Here is a 15,759-nt window from a genome sequence, read left to right as displayed (position 1 = left end):
GCCCCTAACCACCTCCACCTCTGCCCATGAAAACAGGTATTGTGATTCGTTTTGGGGGAAGAAATGATGAATGCCACCTCCACCCTCTGATCAACAGTCTGCTTTCCCAAGCCAACTGGACAAAAATGCCGTTGGAACAAAGAGACCTTTTGGACCCCAGGGGAACTCAGTCTATGACCTCGCCTCACTGAACAAAGGTCTAAACTGAAGGGGTGGAGACCTGGCCCCCCAAGAACTGTCTGCAGACTGAATAATAATACGTCCTACACCTCGATAGCGCCAGCATTATTGTTCACATGGACGTAGAGCAGGGAAATGGGACGAGTAAGAGAAAAGTCAAGGGACCAAGTTAAAGCACCGAGTCACACGACTCGGCAGCCGGCAGCACACTTTGGTTCTGTACTCTTCCAACTGCAGTCCTGCTTCCAGGACAGGCAAGATTTCGGGGGCAGTGCCCAAACTACAAGCGAAGATGGGACAAGCGTATCATCTGGATGAGTTTCGGTCCAGAAGAGCTGGGCCCCGCGGATGTGGGCGCCGCGGATGTGAGGTGGCTGGTGGTGGGGCTGGCTTGTTGCCGTTGCTCCCTTCTTACTCTTCAGTTTGTTCCGGACGTTGTTGGCCCTTTTCTTGATCTCGGTCGTGAGCTGCTCTAGGTCATCCTTGGTTTCTGGGTAAACAAAGGCAAGCAGAATCAGCTAGAGAGACTAATTGCTCTGTGAGCCTCACCAAGCAAGAGGAGGTGGGAGCTTTCTCAAGTACCCACCACCCACAGCAGTATTTATCCTGAGGTGCTCCCTAGACATCTGTCCTTAGAATCACAGACAGCTTATTTAATAAGCACTTTTCTAGGCACCCTGGTCCCAGACCTACAGAATAAAAACACCCACAGTTGGAGCCCTACAATCTGTCTTTTTAACAAGCTTTCCCAATGTTTATTGCAGCAATGTCCACAAAAGCCAAAATAGAGAAAGAACCCAGATGTCCATCCACAGATGAATGGATAAAGAAGATGTGGTATATATATACAATGGAATACTACTCAGCCATCATAAAGGATGAAATCTTGCCATTTTTCAACAACATGGATGGATCTAGAGGGTATTATGCTAAGCAAAATAAGTCAGAGAAAGACAAATACCATATAATTTTACTCATGTGGAATTTAAGAAACAAAACAGATGAACATAGGGGAAGGGAAGGAAAAATAAGATAAAAACAGAGAAAGAGGCAAACCATAAGAGACTCAACTCTAGGGAACAAACTGAGGGTTGCTGGAGGGGAGGTAAGGAGAGCACTTGATGTAAATGAGCAATGGGTGTTATATGCAACTGATGAATCACTAAACTCTACCCTGAACCTAAAAATACACTATATGTTAACTAACTTTAAGTTGAATTAAAAAAAAAAAAGCTTTCCCAAGTAATCCTGTGGCACACAAAATTATGAGAACCTTGCTTTTAGAGGAAATCATCTGGTTTACCATGATGGTTTCAGCTCAAAGGTAGGAGAGAGTTTCATGGGATTTCTGAGAAAAGGGATGCCAACAAAGGCTCATCAACCTAGATTCGAGCAAATATTTATGACATACCTACTATGTGCACAATGCTACTCTAGGATATATGGAGCAAAGGAAGTACTGGCCATGACTATTCATTCAGAAACCATCCTTCAGCACCTGCTACAAGCTTGGACCTGAGCTAGACACTAAGCCATCAGAGAGAAGATAGAGATCCTGCCTTCAGGGGCTCAGGGTCTACTGGGGGACAAGGAACGAATAAATCAGTTGTTCTAATGTGCAGTGTGGAGTAAGGTGTGAGTTCTGGTCAAGGTGTGCACAGGATGGTGATGAAGAGCCCCTAGCACAGCCTGGAGGGATCTGGAAACACTTCTAAAGACAGATGATAGTAAGATTGTGTCTTGACAAAGGAGGAAGTGCTAACCAGGCAGAAAAGGAGATGAAGAGCAGAGTCTCTGGGAGGAGGGACGATATGTAAAAGACATGAGGAGACAAGAACCATTTGGGGAACAGCAAAAGTTCAGTCTGGCTAAAGTGTGGGTGACATGGGGGAAGGGTGGCAGGAGGAAAGGGTGTGGAGAAGGGCAGGCATGTGACTAAGACAATTCCCGTGTGCTCCACTGAAACATTCCAGCTTTAACCTTCTGGTGCTAGGGAGCCGCTGAACAATTCAGAGCAAAAGGATAGCATCTGGCTCGTTTCTTGTCCTTAAGGAACCTAAAATACAGCCCTAACCCCACTCTAAAAATGTGAAAGTTTGCTGAGGTGGGGGTACCAAATGGGAGTCTCGGAATAGGTGGGATTGAAGTGAACGTGACCCATTCTGGAACATCTCATGGAAAAAAGATGGCCTTGATCTGGCAGGATTTGGATGGGGGCGGGGAAAAGCATTTCAGGTGGGGAAATAGCACACGCAAAGGTACAGCCGAGATGAGGGACGTGAGCAGCAGTCAGCGTCACTGCAGTCGTGAGAGGGGCTGGATGGCAAGGAGAGGAGAGTTCGGCCACATGGACTCCGCGGGACCATGAAGACCAGAGCCGGCTGAGCTGGGCACGTGAGCTCAGGCAGGGAAAGGAGAATGGACAGACCCAACGTGTACACGGTGTGGTGTGGTGCACACACCCCCTGCTGCTCACAGGAGGGAGGAAAACTGGCTCAGCCCCAATGCCAAGGGCAATTGCTGGGTGACTCGGGTCTAAGTAAACACTCACTTGGCTCTGGAATCGGTGCAGACAGGATGATACTGTAGAGTTTCTTAGCCTCTTCCACGTGCTCGGATATCTTGTCAATGTTTTGCCGAGTTTCCTCGATCTAGAATCACAAAGACAATAGCCTTTGTTGGGGGAGGAAGAACATGTCCACAACTGAGATAAAAGCTTAGCAGAGCTCCCTGGGGAAAGCCGCCCACCTTCTGGGTTTGTGGGACAACATGAGGACTAAAAAGTCTTCTGCTGCTGGGTGAGTGCCCTTTGCATGACCAGATAAACTAGCATCCAGAGCAGTCACCAAAAACCCACACGCCCTGCTCCGAGAAGAACACATCCACCCATCTGGGATGGGAGGCTGTGGACCAGAGTCAAGAAGAGCCAGGAAAACCCAAGAAGACGAGTCAGATGACAGAGCCAATAAACCGTATCAGGCAGACCAGTCGGCCACCCCGGGAACGAGAACACCAGAAGGGGGAGGATGGGAGAGAGAGAAAAGGGAAGTCGGAAAGAAAAGCAGGGAAGGGGAGAGAACAGACGTAGAGAGTGAAAACAAAGAAGAGAGAGAGAGAGACTAATAAGCATGGCCCCCTCAGGAGACACCAGAGTTTCCCCTGGACATGTGTTCTGCTGGATTCCCCCAGATGATCAGCCTCCAGACACTCCAGCCACAGACCATGTCTGCACCTGACTAAGGTTCCTGATTATGCAAGGTGTGCATCATAAAATATTCCCAGCAGCACTTCATTCCCAGATAGAACAGGATCACAAGACACTGCTGCGCGAGCACTCCTCAGCTGATAGGGGAGCCCGACAGAGACCTCAACGCCCACCAGGTCTAGCTGCCGCACTTCCAGAAGGATGGGCTTATCAATGCTGTGGCAATTAACAGACAAATCTTGTAAAATACCATCCAGCAGCATCTTACCATCAGGAATACGATAAAATACAACTCTGTATGCAGTGTCCAGCATACCTTCTTCCAGCAAATAATTCACTTGATTTTGAAAACCCAGTCAGAGCTCTCCAGATTAAACAGAAAACAGGAAAAATAAAACTTGAGTTCTCTAACCCTCGAATGAGCACTTCTGCCAGTGGAACTGTGGACATTGTCCCTCTACAAATATGCTGGTTGTGATGAACCACAGTTTGAGAGTAGACTCACTTGCTTCAAGATATAAAATAAAATTTCAATGTAATCGTATCATCAGAGTATAAATCCAAATACAAGTCGCACCCACACATTTGTGAAGCATTTTCACAGCTGGCAAAACAATCCATGGTGACGCATGAGGACCGTTATTCACCTGAGGAACCTAAAGGTTGAAGAGGTCACAGGTCACGTAGTGGGACGACACTCAAATAGGGATGGTTGGAAGTGGGAGCACTCCAGACTCCAGCTGGGATGCTTTCTGCATTATTTCTAAGACTTGATCTTGTGGTTTCTCCAAACTGTTTAACCTCTAGCAGAATCCCAGACCTACCCAACGCTAACAAGGGCCTATGTTACCACCTGTGAATGCTGGCAGGCTCTAGAGGTGTGACCACCTCAGATTCAGGCCCTTGGGTGAAGCCAGAAATTGCCACTTTGCCCTTCCCTTGTCTCTCACATCAACACTGGCTCCTCTTACAACTCATATAATGTCATTGCATCACACCATGTCCCATTTCCATCATGTGACTGTCTTGCCAAAGTAATTCCACTATATCAAATAGGACTGAGAAAAAAAGGCTCTCTAGGATAAAACACACAAACCACTTCAAAAAGGGTTTCACATAAGAGAATCAGAGAAATAAGTGACACCATGAAGCATTCCAATGTCAGAATAATTGGAATCCCAGAGGGAGTGGAGAGAGAGAGGGGACTAGATGTATTTGAGCAAATCGTAGCTGAGAACTTCCCTAATATGGGGAATGAAACAAACATTCATGTCCTAGAGGCAGAGAGGACCCCTCCCAAGATCAAGGAAAACAGGCCAACATCCCGGCATGTAATAGGAATACTCACAAATCTTAGAACCAAGGAAACCATCTTAAGGGCAGTTAGGGGGAAGAGATTCCTTACGATCAGAGGGAGGAACATCAGAATAACGTCAGACCTATCCACAGAGACCTGGCAAGCCAGAAAGGCCTGGCAAGACATATTCAGGGTACTAAACGAGAAGAACATGCAGCCGAGAATACTTTATCTGGCATGGCTGTCATTTAGAATGGAGGGAGAGATGCAGAGCTTCCAACACCACAGAAACTGAAAGAATATGTGACCACTAAGCCGGCCCTGCAAGAAATATTAAGGGCGGCTCTATAAAAGGAGAAAGACACCAAGAGTGATATATAACAGAAATTTAGAGAGACATTCTATAAAAACAAGGTCTTCACAGGCAACATGATGACAATAAATTCGTATCTTTCAATAATCACTCTGAACGTGAACAGCCTAAATGCTCCCATAAAATGGCACAGGGTTACAGATTGGATAAAAAGATAGGACCCATCCATATGCTGTCTACAAGAGACTCATTTTGAACCTAAAGATACATCCAGACTGAAAGTGAAGGAATGGAGATCCATATTCCATGCCAGCAGACCTCAAAAGAAAGCTGGAGTAGCAATTCTTATATCAGACAAATTAGATTTAAAACTAAAGACTGTAGTTAGAGACACAGAAGGACACTATACCATTCTTAAAGGGTCTATCCAACAAGAAGACCTAACAATTGTAAATATCTATGCCCCCAACATGGGAGCAGCCATCTACATAGGCCAACTGTTAACCAAAATAAAGAGTCATATTGATAACAATACGTTAATTGTAGGAGACCTCAATACTCCACTCTCAGCAATGGACAGATCATCTAAGCAGAAAATCAACAAGGAAACAAGAGCTGTGAATGATACATTGGACCAGATGGACCTCATAGATATGTACAGAACATTCCACCCTAAAACAACAGAATACTCATTCTTCTCGAACGCACATGGAACTTTCTCCAGAACAGACCACATACTGGGTCACAAATCAGGTCTCAACCGATGCCAAAAGATTGAGATTATTCCCTGCATATTCTCAGACCACAATGCTCTAAAACTGGAACTCAATCACAAGAAAAAATTTGGCAGAAATTCAAATACTTGGAAGCTAAAGACCACTCTGCTCAAGAATGTTTGGGTCAACCAAGAAATCAAAGAAGAACTTAAACAATTCATGGAAATCAATGAGAACGAAAACACAGCAGTCCAAAACCTATGGAATACTGCAAAGGCGGTCCTAAGGGGGAAATACATAGCCATCCAAGCCTCACTCAAAAAAATAGAAAAATCCCGAATTCACCAACTAACTCTACACCTTAAAGAACTAGAGAAAAAGCAACAAACGACGCCTAAGCCACGCATTAGAAGAGATATAATTAAAATTAGAGCAGAAATCAATGAATTAGAAACCAGAAACACAGTAGATCAGATCAACAAAACTAGAAGTTGGTTCTTTGAAAGAATTAATAAGATCGATAAACCACTGGCCAGACTTATCCAAAAGAAAAGAGAAAGGACGCAAATTAATAAAATTATGAATGAAAGGGGAGAGATCACGACTAACACCAAGGAAATAGAAACAATTATTAGAAATTATTATCAACAACTATATGCCAATAAACTGAGCAATCTGGATGAAATGGAGGCCTTCCTGGAAACCTATAAGCTGCCAAGACTGAAACAGGAAGAAATTGACAACCTGAATAGGCCAATAACCAGTAACGAGATTGAAGCAGTGATGAAAAACCTCCGAAAAAACAAGAGTCTGGGGCCTGATGGATTCCCTGGGGAATTCTACCAAACATTCAAAGAAGAAATAATACCTATTCTCCTGAAGCTGTTTCAAAAAGTAGAAACAGAAGGAAAGCTTCCAGACTCATTCTGTGAGGCCAGCATTACCTTAATCCCCAAACCAGGCAGACCCTATCAAAAAGGAGAATTTCAGACTGATATCCCTGATGAACATGGATTCCAAAATCCTCAACAAAATCCTAGCTAATAGGATCCAACAATACATTAAAAGGATCATCCACCACGACCAAGTGGGATTTATCCCCAGGATGCAAGGGTGGTTCAACATTCGCAGATCAATCAATGTGATAGAACACATTAGTAAGAGGAGAGAGAAGAACCATATGGTCCTCTCAAATGATGCAGAAAAAGCATTTGACAAAATACAGCATCCTTTCCTGATTAAAACTCCTCAGAGTATAGGGATAGAGGGAACATTCCTCAAGTTCATAAAATCCATCTATGAAAAACCCACAGCGAATATCATCCTCAATGGGGAAAAGCTGAGAGCCTTTCCCTTAAGATCAGGAACACGTCAAAGATGCCCACTCTCACCACTATTGTTCAACATAGTACTAGAAGTCCTAGCAACAGCAATCAGACAACAAAAAGAAATAAAAGGTATTCAAATTGGCAAAGAAGAAGTCAAACTCTCTCTTTTTGCAGATGACATGATACTTTATGTGGAAAATCCAAAAGACTCCACCCCCAAATTACTAGAACTCATCCAGCAATTCAGTAATGTGGCAGGATACAAAATCAATGCACAGAAATCAGTTGCTTTCTTATACACTAACAACGCAACTGTAGAAAAAGAAATTAAAGAAACGATTCCATTTACAATAGCACCAAAAACCATAAGATACCTCGGAATAAACCTAACCAAAGAGGTAAAGGATCTATACTCTAGGAACTACAGAACACTCATGAAAGAAATTGAAGTAGACACAAAAAAATGGAAAAACATTCCATGATCATGGATCAGAAGAATAAACATTGTTAAAATGTCTATGCTACCCAGAGCAATCTATACCTTCAATGCCATCCCGATCAAAATTCCAATGACATTTTTCAAAGTGCTGGAACAAACAATCCTAAAATTTGTATGGAATCAGAAAAGACCCCGAATCGCCAAGGAAATGTTGCAAAAGAAAAACAAAGCTGGGGCATCACGTTGCCCGATTTCAAGCTGTATTACAAAGCAGTGATCACCAAGACAGCACGGTACTGGCACAAAAACAGACATATAGACCAATGGAGCAGAATAGAGAGCCCAGATATGGACCCTCAACTCTATGGTCAAATAATCTTCGACAAAGCAGGAAAAAATATGCAATGGAAAAAAGACAGTCTCTTCAATAAATGGTGCTGGGAAAATTGGACAGCCACATGCAGAAGAATGAAACTCGACCATTCTCTAACACCATTCACAAAGATAAACTCAAAATGGATGAAAGACCTCAATGTGAGACAGGAATCCATCAAAATCCTAGAGGAGAACATAGGCAATAACCTCTCTGACATCGGTCACAGCAACTTCTTTCAAGATACATCTCCAAAAGCTAGTGAAACAAAAGCAAAAATGAACTTTTGGGACTTCATCAAGATAAAAAGCTTCTGCATAGCAAAGGAAAACAGTCAACAGAACAAGGAAGCAACCCACAGAATGGGAGAAGATATTTGCAAATGACACTACAGATAAAGGGCTGGTATCCAAGATCTATAAAGAACTTCTCAAACTCAACCCCCAAAAAACAAATAATCAAGTCAAAAAATGGGCAGAAGACATGAAAAGACACTTCTCTGAAGAAGACATACAAATGGCTAACAGACACATGAAAAAATGTTCATCATCATTAGCCATCAGGGAAATACAAATTAAAACCATACTGAGATACCACCTTACACCACTTAGAATGGCAAAAATTGACAGGGCAAGAAACAACAAATGTTGGAGAGGTTGTGGAGAAAGGGTAACCCTCCTGGTGGGAATGCAAATTGGTACAGCCACTTTGGAAAACAGTGTGGAGGTGCCTCAAAAAATTAAAAATAGAACTACCCTATGACCCAGCAATTGCACTACTGGGCATTTACCCCAAAGACACAGATGTAGTGAAAAGAAGGGCCATATGCACCCCAGTGTTCATAGCAGCAATGTCTGCAATAGCCAAACTGTGGAAAGAGCCGAGATGCCCTTCAACAGATGAATGGATAAAGAAGATGTGGTCCATATATACAATGGAATATTACTCAGCCATCAGAAAAGATGAATACCCAACTTTTACATCAACATGGATGGGACTGGAGGAGATTATGCTAAGTGAAATAAGTCAAGCAGAGACAGTCAATTATCATATGGTTTCACTTACTTGTGGAACATAAGGAATAACACGGAGGACATTTAGAGAAGGAAGGGTAAAATGAAGGTGGAAGAATCGGAGGGGTAGATGAACTATGAGCGACTATGGACTCCGAGAAACTGAGGGTTTTAGAGGGTAGGGGGGAGGGGGGATGAGTTAGCTGGGTGATGGATATTAAGAAGGGCACGTACTGCATGGAGCACTGGGTGTTATACAAAAATAATGGATCATGGATCACCACATCAAAAACTAATGATGTACTGTATGGTGACTAACATAATATAATAAAATTAAATTAAAAAAAAAAGGTATGGGGCGCCTGGGTGGCTCAGTCAGTTAAGCGGCTGCCTTCGGCTCAGGTCATGATCCCAGGGTCCTGGGATCAAGCCCCACATCGAGCTCCTTCCTCAGCAGGGAGTCTGTTTCTCCCTCTCCCTCTGCCTGCCGCTCCCCCTGCTTGTGCTCTCCCTCTCTCTATCTCTATCAAATAAATAAATAAAATATTTTTAAAAAAATAAAAGGTTTCACATTTCTTAACACATCATAAGGCCTTAGATGTTCCATGTTCAACAGATTGGATGTCTCAGAAAATATATTCTGGAATATTATTTCATAAAGCGAAGAACATCCTGATCCGAACTTTGGTCAATGATAGAAAGATGAGACAGGAAGCTGTTAGCTGCTGGGCCTCAAGTCCAGAGTCACTCCAGACATCCAGAGACCGGATGGTAGATGGCCTATCTGACCCTGTGGGTGGGAGAGTGGAGCCCTACGTGCTGCACCCTCAGCCTTCCTGTGGGACTTCCGAGCCCAGGGAGCACGGGCTCCCACTCCCACCTCCTCCATCCTCCACCCAGTGCAGGCTGGCTGCCCTTTTTCCTCTGTCCTGATCAACCTCACCACTTGGAGGCATTTCAGGGATTCTGATTTAGTAATCCAGGAACTTTGTCAATTCACCAAATAATCACAGAACCCATCTAGGACTTCAGGATGGGCAACTGGCCGATCATAGAGCGTTCTTCTTTTGAACTCTGTGTCTTTGTTTTTTCTTGGAAGTGTGGTTTTCCTCCAAGGTGACTTTCTGGGTATTTCATGGTAGCAGCTGCAGGCAATTAATTTTCTTTCGTGCATTTGCCAGATAAGCAAAGACTCAGGGGGGGGGGGGGGGGCCGGGGAGGGGGCGAACCTAGTATGAAGGCTGAATCTAAAAGCTCAGGGGCCATTTGTGTTTGTTGGGGGTTGTTCTAAATATCCTGACATTACCTTATACAAGAATATATTTAAGAACTGAATTAACAAATACACGTGTCAGAAACAAGCTGACACTTCTGTGAGGTCGTCCTCATTAGCTCCTTTTTTGTGCCTGAGAATACGGTGGCTCACAGGACAGGAACTCACTCCAGGCCATGCTGCAGAAAGAGGCAAAACCGGGCATCTGTTAGACACCAAATCCTGTCTCCTGAACCAGGTATAAAGGTGCAAGAACCGCCGATGGGAGGCTCCTCGATCTTCTCTCCCACGTCCCTGGGTATTCAGCCTGTGACACGTTAATGCTCGTGTTCCACTCCCTCTTCTGTGAGGACTGGCTCAGTTGCCGTTTGCTGAGATCATGTGCCTATTCCTTCCTCCTCTAACCAAGGCTCCCTACAGAGAGCTTCATGGACCAAGAGTGCTCGAGAATCGTTGCTGATTGAAAGAACCAATCTGAAAGTTGTATTTTTTTAATCACCATATGCTAAACTTGCAGCCAGTACATCCTCAATGCTTATTGTCTGTTACTTTTCAAAATGTATTTTTTGGGGCACCTAGTGGCTTCACTAAGCATCCGACTCTTGATTTCAGCTCATGTCATGATCATAGGGTCACGAGATTGAGCCCCATGTCAGCCTCTGCACTCAGTGGGGAGTCTGCTTAAAGATTCTCTCCCTCTGCCCCTCCTCTCTCTGTCAAATAAATAAATCTTTAAAATAAAATAAAATAATAAAATGTATTTTTCAATGCCTTGTCGGTAAGGTGGCCATTCAGACAGTACAGTTCAGAAAATGTTAAGAATCTGATGGACACTGGGGAGGGTATGTGCTACGGTGAGAGCTGTGAATTGTGTAAGACTGATGAATCACAGACCTGTACCCCTGAAACAAATAATACATTATATGTTAATAAAAAAAAAGAAACGAAAAAGAAAATGTTATGAATCAAACAGGCCAGGCTCAACTTTCAGCTTCACGTCCCAGCAGTTTTATGATCTTGAATGATCCACTCACCCCCACACACACCCCCAGCCCTGGTTCTCTTCTCTGTGAAACGAGGATTTTCATATTTCCCACTTTAGAGTTTTTGTGGGGATTAGATGAGATAATGCATGTCAAACACTTAACGAGAAGTACATGCTCACAAAATGAAACGATGATGAGAAATCCAGGAACAGCCAGCAATTACTGCCCTTTTATTATGTGCCAGGTGCTCTGCTTACCTTCACAAGCACATCTCATCTACACCTCCCAGCAATCCCCAACGTTAACAAAATGCCCTGTGATGTTGTCAGCAGCCACCCAAGGAAATCAAGACCGACAGCAGGTCAATCACTCTTCACGTTGGGTGTTGCCTCAAGGAACCCATTATGATTACCAGATTATACTAATCACCACTGTCTAACTAAAAGGAGGAAGTTATTTTCAAGGCATGGATGGCCTCCTCCTTCTGGACCTAAGTAGCCAGTGGAATCTAATTAGGTAATGGGAAGCAGAGAAAGTCCTACTTTGGAGAAGTGGTGGGTTGCCGTGCGGTAGGGTGGAGGCTTTGTCTATTCTACTTAACAACGAGTCTCTGCCTCCCCTAAGCCGCCACATACTCTGTACCTCTAGTTAGACATTAATTAATTCCTGCATATTTATTATATGCCACCCTGTTACTGTGGCAAAGTAATGGGATTGTAAGGGTCAAAAAAATTACTCCTTTTCACAATTCATACACCTTGACTATTCCCCAAAACGAGAAGAATCCAAAATAGTCCCTGTATTACACATTCTCAGTCAAGTCCTCTTTGATTTGTTTGCTTCTTTGCTTTGGAAAACACACACTGACTAGAAGGAACAGAGAGGTCTCAGTCCAAGCAACAGAAGTCAAGTCTGTCAGGGGTTTTATCAAGACTAGTGATAAACCAGTGGAACTTCCCTTTCATGAAAGAAAAGAAAGGAGCAATCTCAGAGTTATACTGACCAATGAAAACTAGTATTCTTAGATAATAATCTCAAATCAATTAAGTACATTCGGGTTTTGCATCACTCAAAATTTGGTCAGGGAAACAAAAATCTCTCTAGTTATTTTAGCTGAAATAACAAGAGTGCAGGGATTCTTTCCTCCAGGATGGAAGAGCCAAGAAGCCAAACAGAGGATGGTGAGGCACTCTGGAAATTCCCAACAGCAGGGTCACCAGGGCCCAAGGGCCAGGCCCCCTGTGATGGGAGCCAGAGCATGGTGGAATGGCCCAGCAGAACCCTTGGAGGCCATAGAGGAGACATGTCTGGGGAGGAAAACCACGGCCTCTTCCCTCCTCCTCGGGTCTTCTGCCAGTGCCTCCCCAGGTCAGACACACCAGAGCCGGCAGGCAAGGGAACCTGGGAAATGAGTGCCCTGCAGTACGGAGCGGAGCCCAGAGAGGGCAGGGGACGGACCTGAGAGCAAACAGGCACGTGCCGGGAGAGGGCAAGGCACTGCCCAGCTCACCGACTCACCCGAATATTCCACCTGAAGAAGGAACTAAAGAATCCTTAACCTGCTAGCTTTGACTCGATGCTGAGGTTTCCATGTTACATTCATTCCGAGGTTCTTAGTTTTAACAAAACTCAAGCCTCCGCAGGAATGCCTCTGCTTCCAGTTCCTCTAAGTAGGCATCGCTCCGCCCTGCGAGGCACCACAGCCCTGACACGCCCTGCACTCTCGCCTGTCCCCGCCCTGACTCAGGGACCTCTCTCCAGTTGCACCACCTCACAGCCGTCATTGGCCGAGCTCAGGGCGTCACTCGGTCTACGTCTGTTGACTGAGTAAATAAGTGAATACAAGTAACTTCGGGAGATAAGTAAGCTTCCTACACCAGTGGAACTGCCAAACAGTCTCACAGATTTCTTTCTTAAAACACCTCCCCCTGGGGCACCTGGGTGGCTCAGTTGGTTAGGCGACTGCCTTCAGCTCAAGTCATGATCCCGGAGTCCCGGGATCGAGTCCCATGTCGGGCTTTTTGCTCCGTGGGGAGTCTGCTTCTCCCTCTGCCTCTACCCCCTCTTGTGCTCTCTCTCACTCTGTCTCTCTCTCTCAAATAAATAAATAAAATCTTTAAAAAAATAAAACACTTCCTCCAACCCTGAAAAAAAAAAAAAAAAAAAACGAAAAACTTTATAATAGCATTTTCTGAAATGTCCTCATTCACCCTTGCTAATAGAAGTTACATGTCAGAAAGCGCTCTGTGAAAAAATAAATGCTCAGATAAGCAAGTTAAGCAGGTTTCTTTATTACGGGACATCTCAGAGCCTTTAATAAGTTCATGTATATTTTAATTCCCCATGGGACAAAAAGAGTGTGAAGCGTTTTTTAAACATATTTGCTCACCATCCGTGACGAGCACTTTGATGCACCAAACAGCCATCCCCTGGCCCCTGCCCTTTCTTGTGAACAGAACTCTGATTTTGTTTGGGCAGCAATGTTGTCAGCCCCAGGCGATGAATCAGGATCAGCTCTATGTCAATCCTGGCAACGGCTGTCCCTTTGCGAAGTACTCACTTCCCCGGTGTCCCTCCCAGCTGAGTGGCTGTGACCACGTGATCCACTGTTGGTCAGTGGGCCACAAAGGGAAGTCAACTTGGAGGACTGGGGAGGTTTTCTCGCCTGATAAAAGGATCTAAGGACTTCTCTGCTTCCCCCTTTCTGACTTCTTGCGATGGTCACACACGCTGGTGTCATACGGAGCTGTGGCTCTGGAAGTCTTAAAACATGGCACCGATTCTTTAATGGTCCTCCCACTGAGAGGGGGCATCTATGCACTGATCTTGTGAACCTGGCAGGCCTGTGACTGCTCTGACATCAGAGTACAGAAGGGATGCGCCATATGTCTTCCAGAGCTGGAACCTTGCGTTGGAGCCCTGAGCTTCCATGTAACATCCCGATGATCCTGAGTTGGCCAGGCTAAGAAACCCAAGCCACAGAAACAGGTCAGGTAGAGGCGCTCCAACTGATGGTCTCTACGGAGATTGCCCCTAAGTCAACAGACGTTTGAATAAAGAAGTCTCTATAAGGTTCCAGTGTCCAGCTGTCCAAGTCCTCCCAACAAAGTCCCCAGAAATTGTGGAGCAAAAAATCACCCACCCCCACTGTTCCCTGCGCCTGAATTCCTAATCCACAGAATCTGTTGGCATTACAAAATGGTTGTTTTGACACCCTAATTGTTGGGGTGATTTGTTATATGGCAACAGGTAATCAGAACAGACTCTATCTCCCAATCCCAAGGAAAAAGCCAAGAGGATCACAAAGATACTGACCTAGAACCCCACCTCCTCCAACCCACTGCACCACCCTCAATGCAGACTTCTTCACATGGGAAATGATTGCATACCTTGATTGCTTAAGCCACAGTTACTCAAAAGCACCCCTAGATGATACGCCATGCTGCTGCCAGGGTCCCAGATGCGGGTCAGAGTTCCCATCCTCTTTCCCACAGGCTACCGCACCAGCCAATTGGCTAGTCTTTCCATTGCTGGCCTTTCCTGCCCTCCACGAACTGCCACCAGAATGACTTTTCCTAAAACACACTCTGATCCCAGCCTTTCCTTGCTTAACACCTTCAAAGGCTCCCCGTCACTTTGCAGCAGTTCATAACTGGAGAGGCAAAAGAATCATTCCAAAAATCTGAAAGTCTAAGCCATTCCAGGCCCTCGGAACGAGGCATGTGGATGGACAAAAGGCTCCCCAGGTGATTCAGAGGGGCAGCTCTAGTTAAGAACCACTGGGGCCTTCTCTCACCTTCCTCTCTCCCCTGCTGTGCTCCCCTAGGACCTATTGACATTTGTATTATTGTGACTCACCAGATAAAGAGCCACCAGAGGGCAAAGGACCCTGTCACACAGAATGTTGTTAGCCCCAGCCCTTAACACACTGTGTGGAAGACAGTAAGCACATGTATATTCTGTTGAATGGACGAATGAATATAGAAGAATAAGCCCCTAATGTTTCTGCCTTCTAGGCAGGTCCACTTCCTTCGAAAATGTGTTCTCGCTGCCAACTGAGCAAACAGAGCAAAGAAAATACAAATAAGCACAACTTAGACAATAATCCGAGGTTTATCATCTACCAGCCCCTGGCTTAATCATCTAAGGCCTGGAGACCCAAGGGCCAATTTTTTTCTCTAACAGCTGAGAAGCTGGAGAAACCATTTGAGTTTTACAGTGCAGTGCACATTTTGGAAAACGTCCTGATCCCGTGACTTCACCTGCACCTTGCACGTACCTTTCTGACGGGGTTGTGATTCATACACTCGGTCCTCGACAAACAGCCGTGGGTGACCAGCTTGTTGGAACAAGTCCAAAAACAAGGTGTATCGCAAGAGTGCCTATTTAGCTATATTCCTGCAGGATGCACTCGGTGTGTTCCCCAGCCACATATGGGGGGGCCCCCCTCGTTTCCCCAAACCCCATTACCTGGCATGTGCTTTATCCCCCTTTCAAGGCTATTTCCAGACCACATTCCCAAACACATCAGGAATGGAACAGTGAGGACAGCTCAAACAGACTGAAGACATACTTACTGTATGTCAGGTGCTGTGCTAGGTACATCCACATACGTTCTCGGTTTATATTTATAAAA

General features: G+C 44.9%; 1 protein-coding gene across 1 annotated transcript in view; it reads right to left on the bottom strand.

The window, feature by feature from the left end:
- Nucleotides 1-7: 7 nt before the first annotated feature.
- The window catches only part of STX3 (syntaxin 3), a 34,240-nt gene continuing 18,488 nt past the window's right edge, over nucleotides 8-15,759 (bottom strand). The window contains exons 3-4 of the mRNA XM_035012935.1: nucleotides 2,732-2,831; nucleotides 8-670 (exon numbers count right to left, since the gene is read on the bottom strand). Coding sequence (XP_034868826.1) covers nucleotides 363-670; nucleotides 2,732-2,831 — 408 coding nt within the window. The 3' untranslated portion in view covers nucleotides 8-362. The remainder of the gene's footprint in view (nucleotides 671-2,731; nucleotides 2,832-15,759) is intronic.

Source organism: Mirounga leonina, unplaced genomic scaffold, assembly GCF_011800145.1.
Source record: "Mirounga leonina isolate KUSES-001 unplaced genomic scaffold, KU_Mleo_1.0 Mir_166, whole genome shotgun sequence".
In the NCBI taxonomy this organism is placed as follows: Eukaryota; Metazoa; Chordata; class Mammalia; order Carnivora; family Phocidae; genus Mirounga; species Mirounga leonina.
This window is presented reverse-complemented; position numbering and strand designations above follow the sequence as displayed.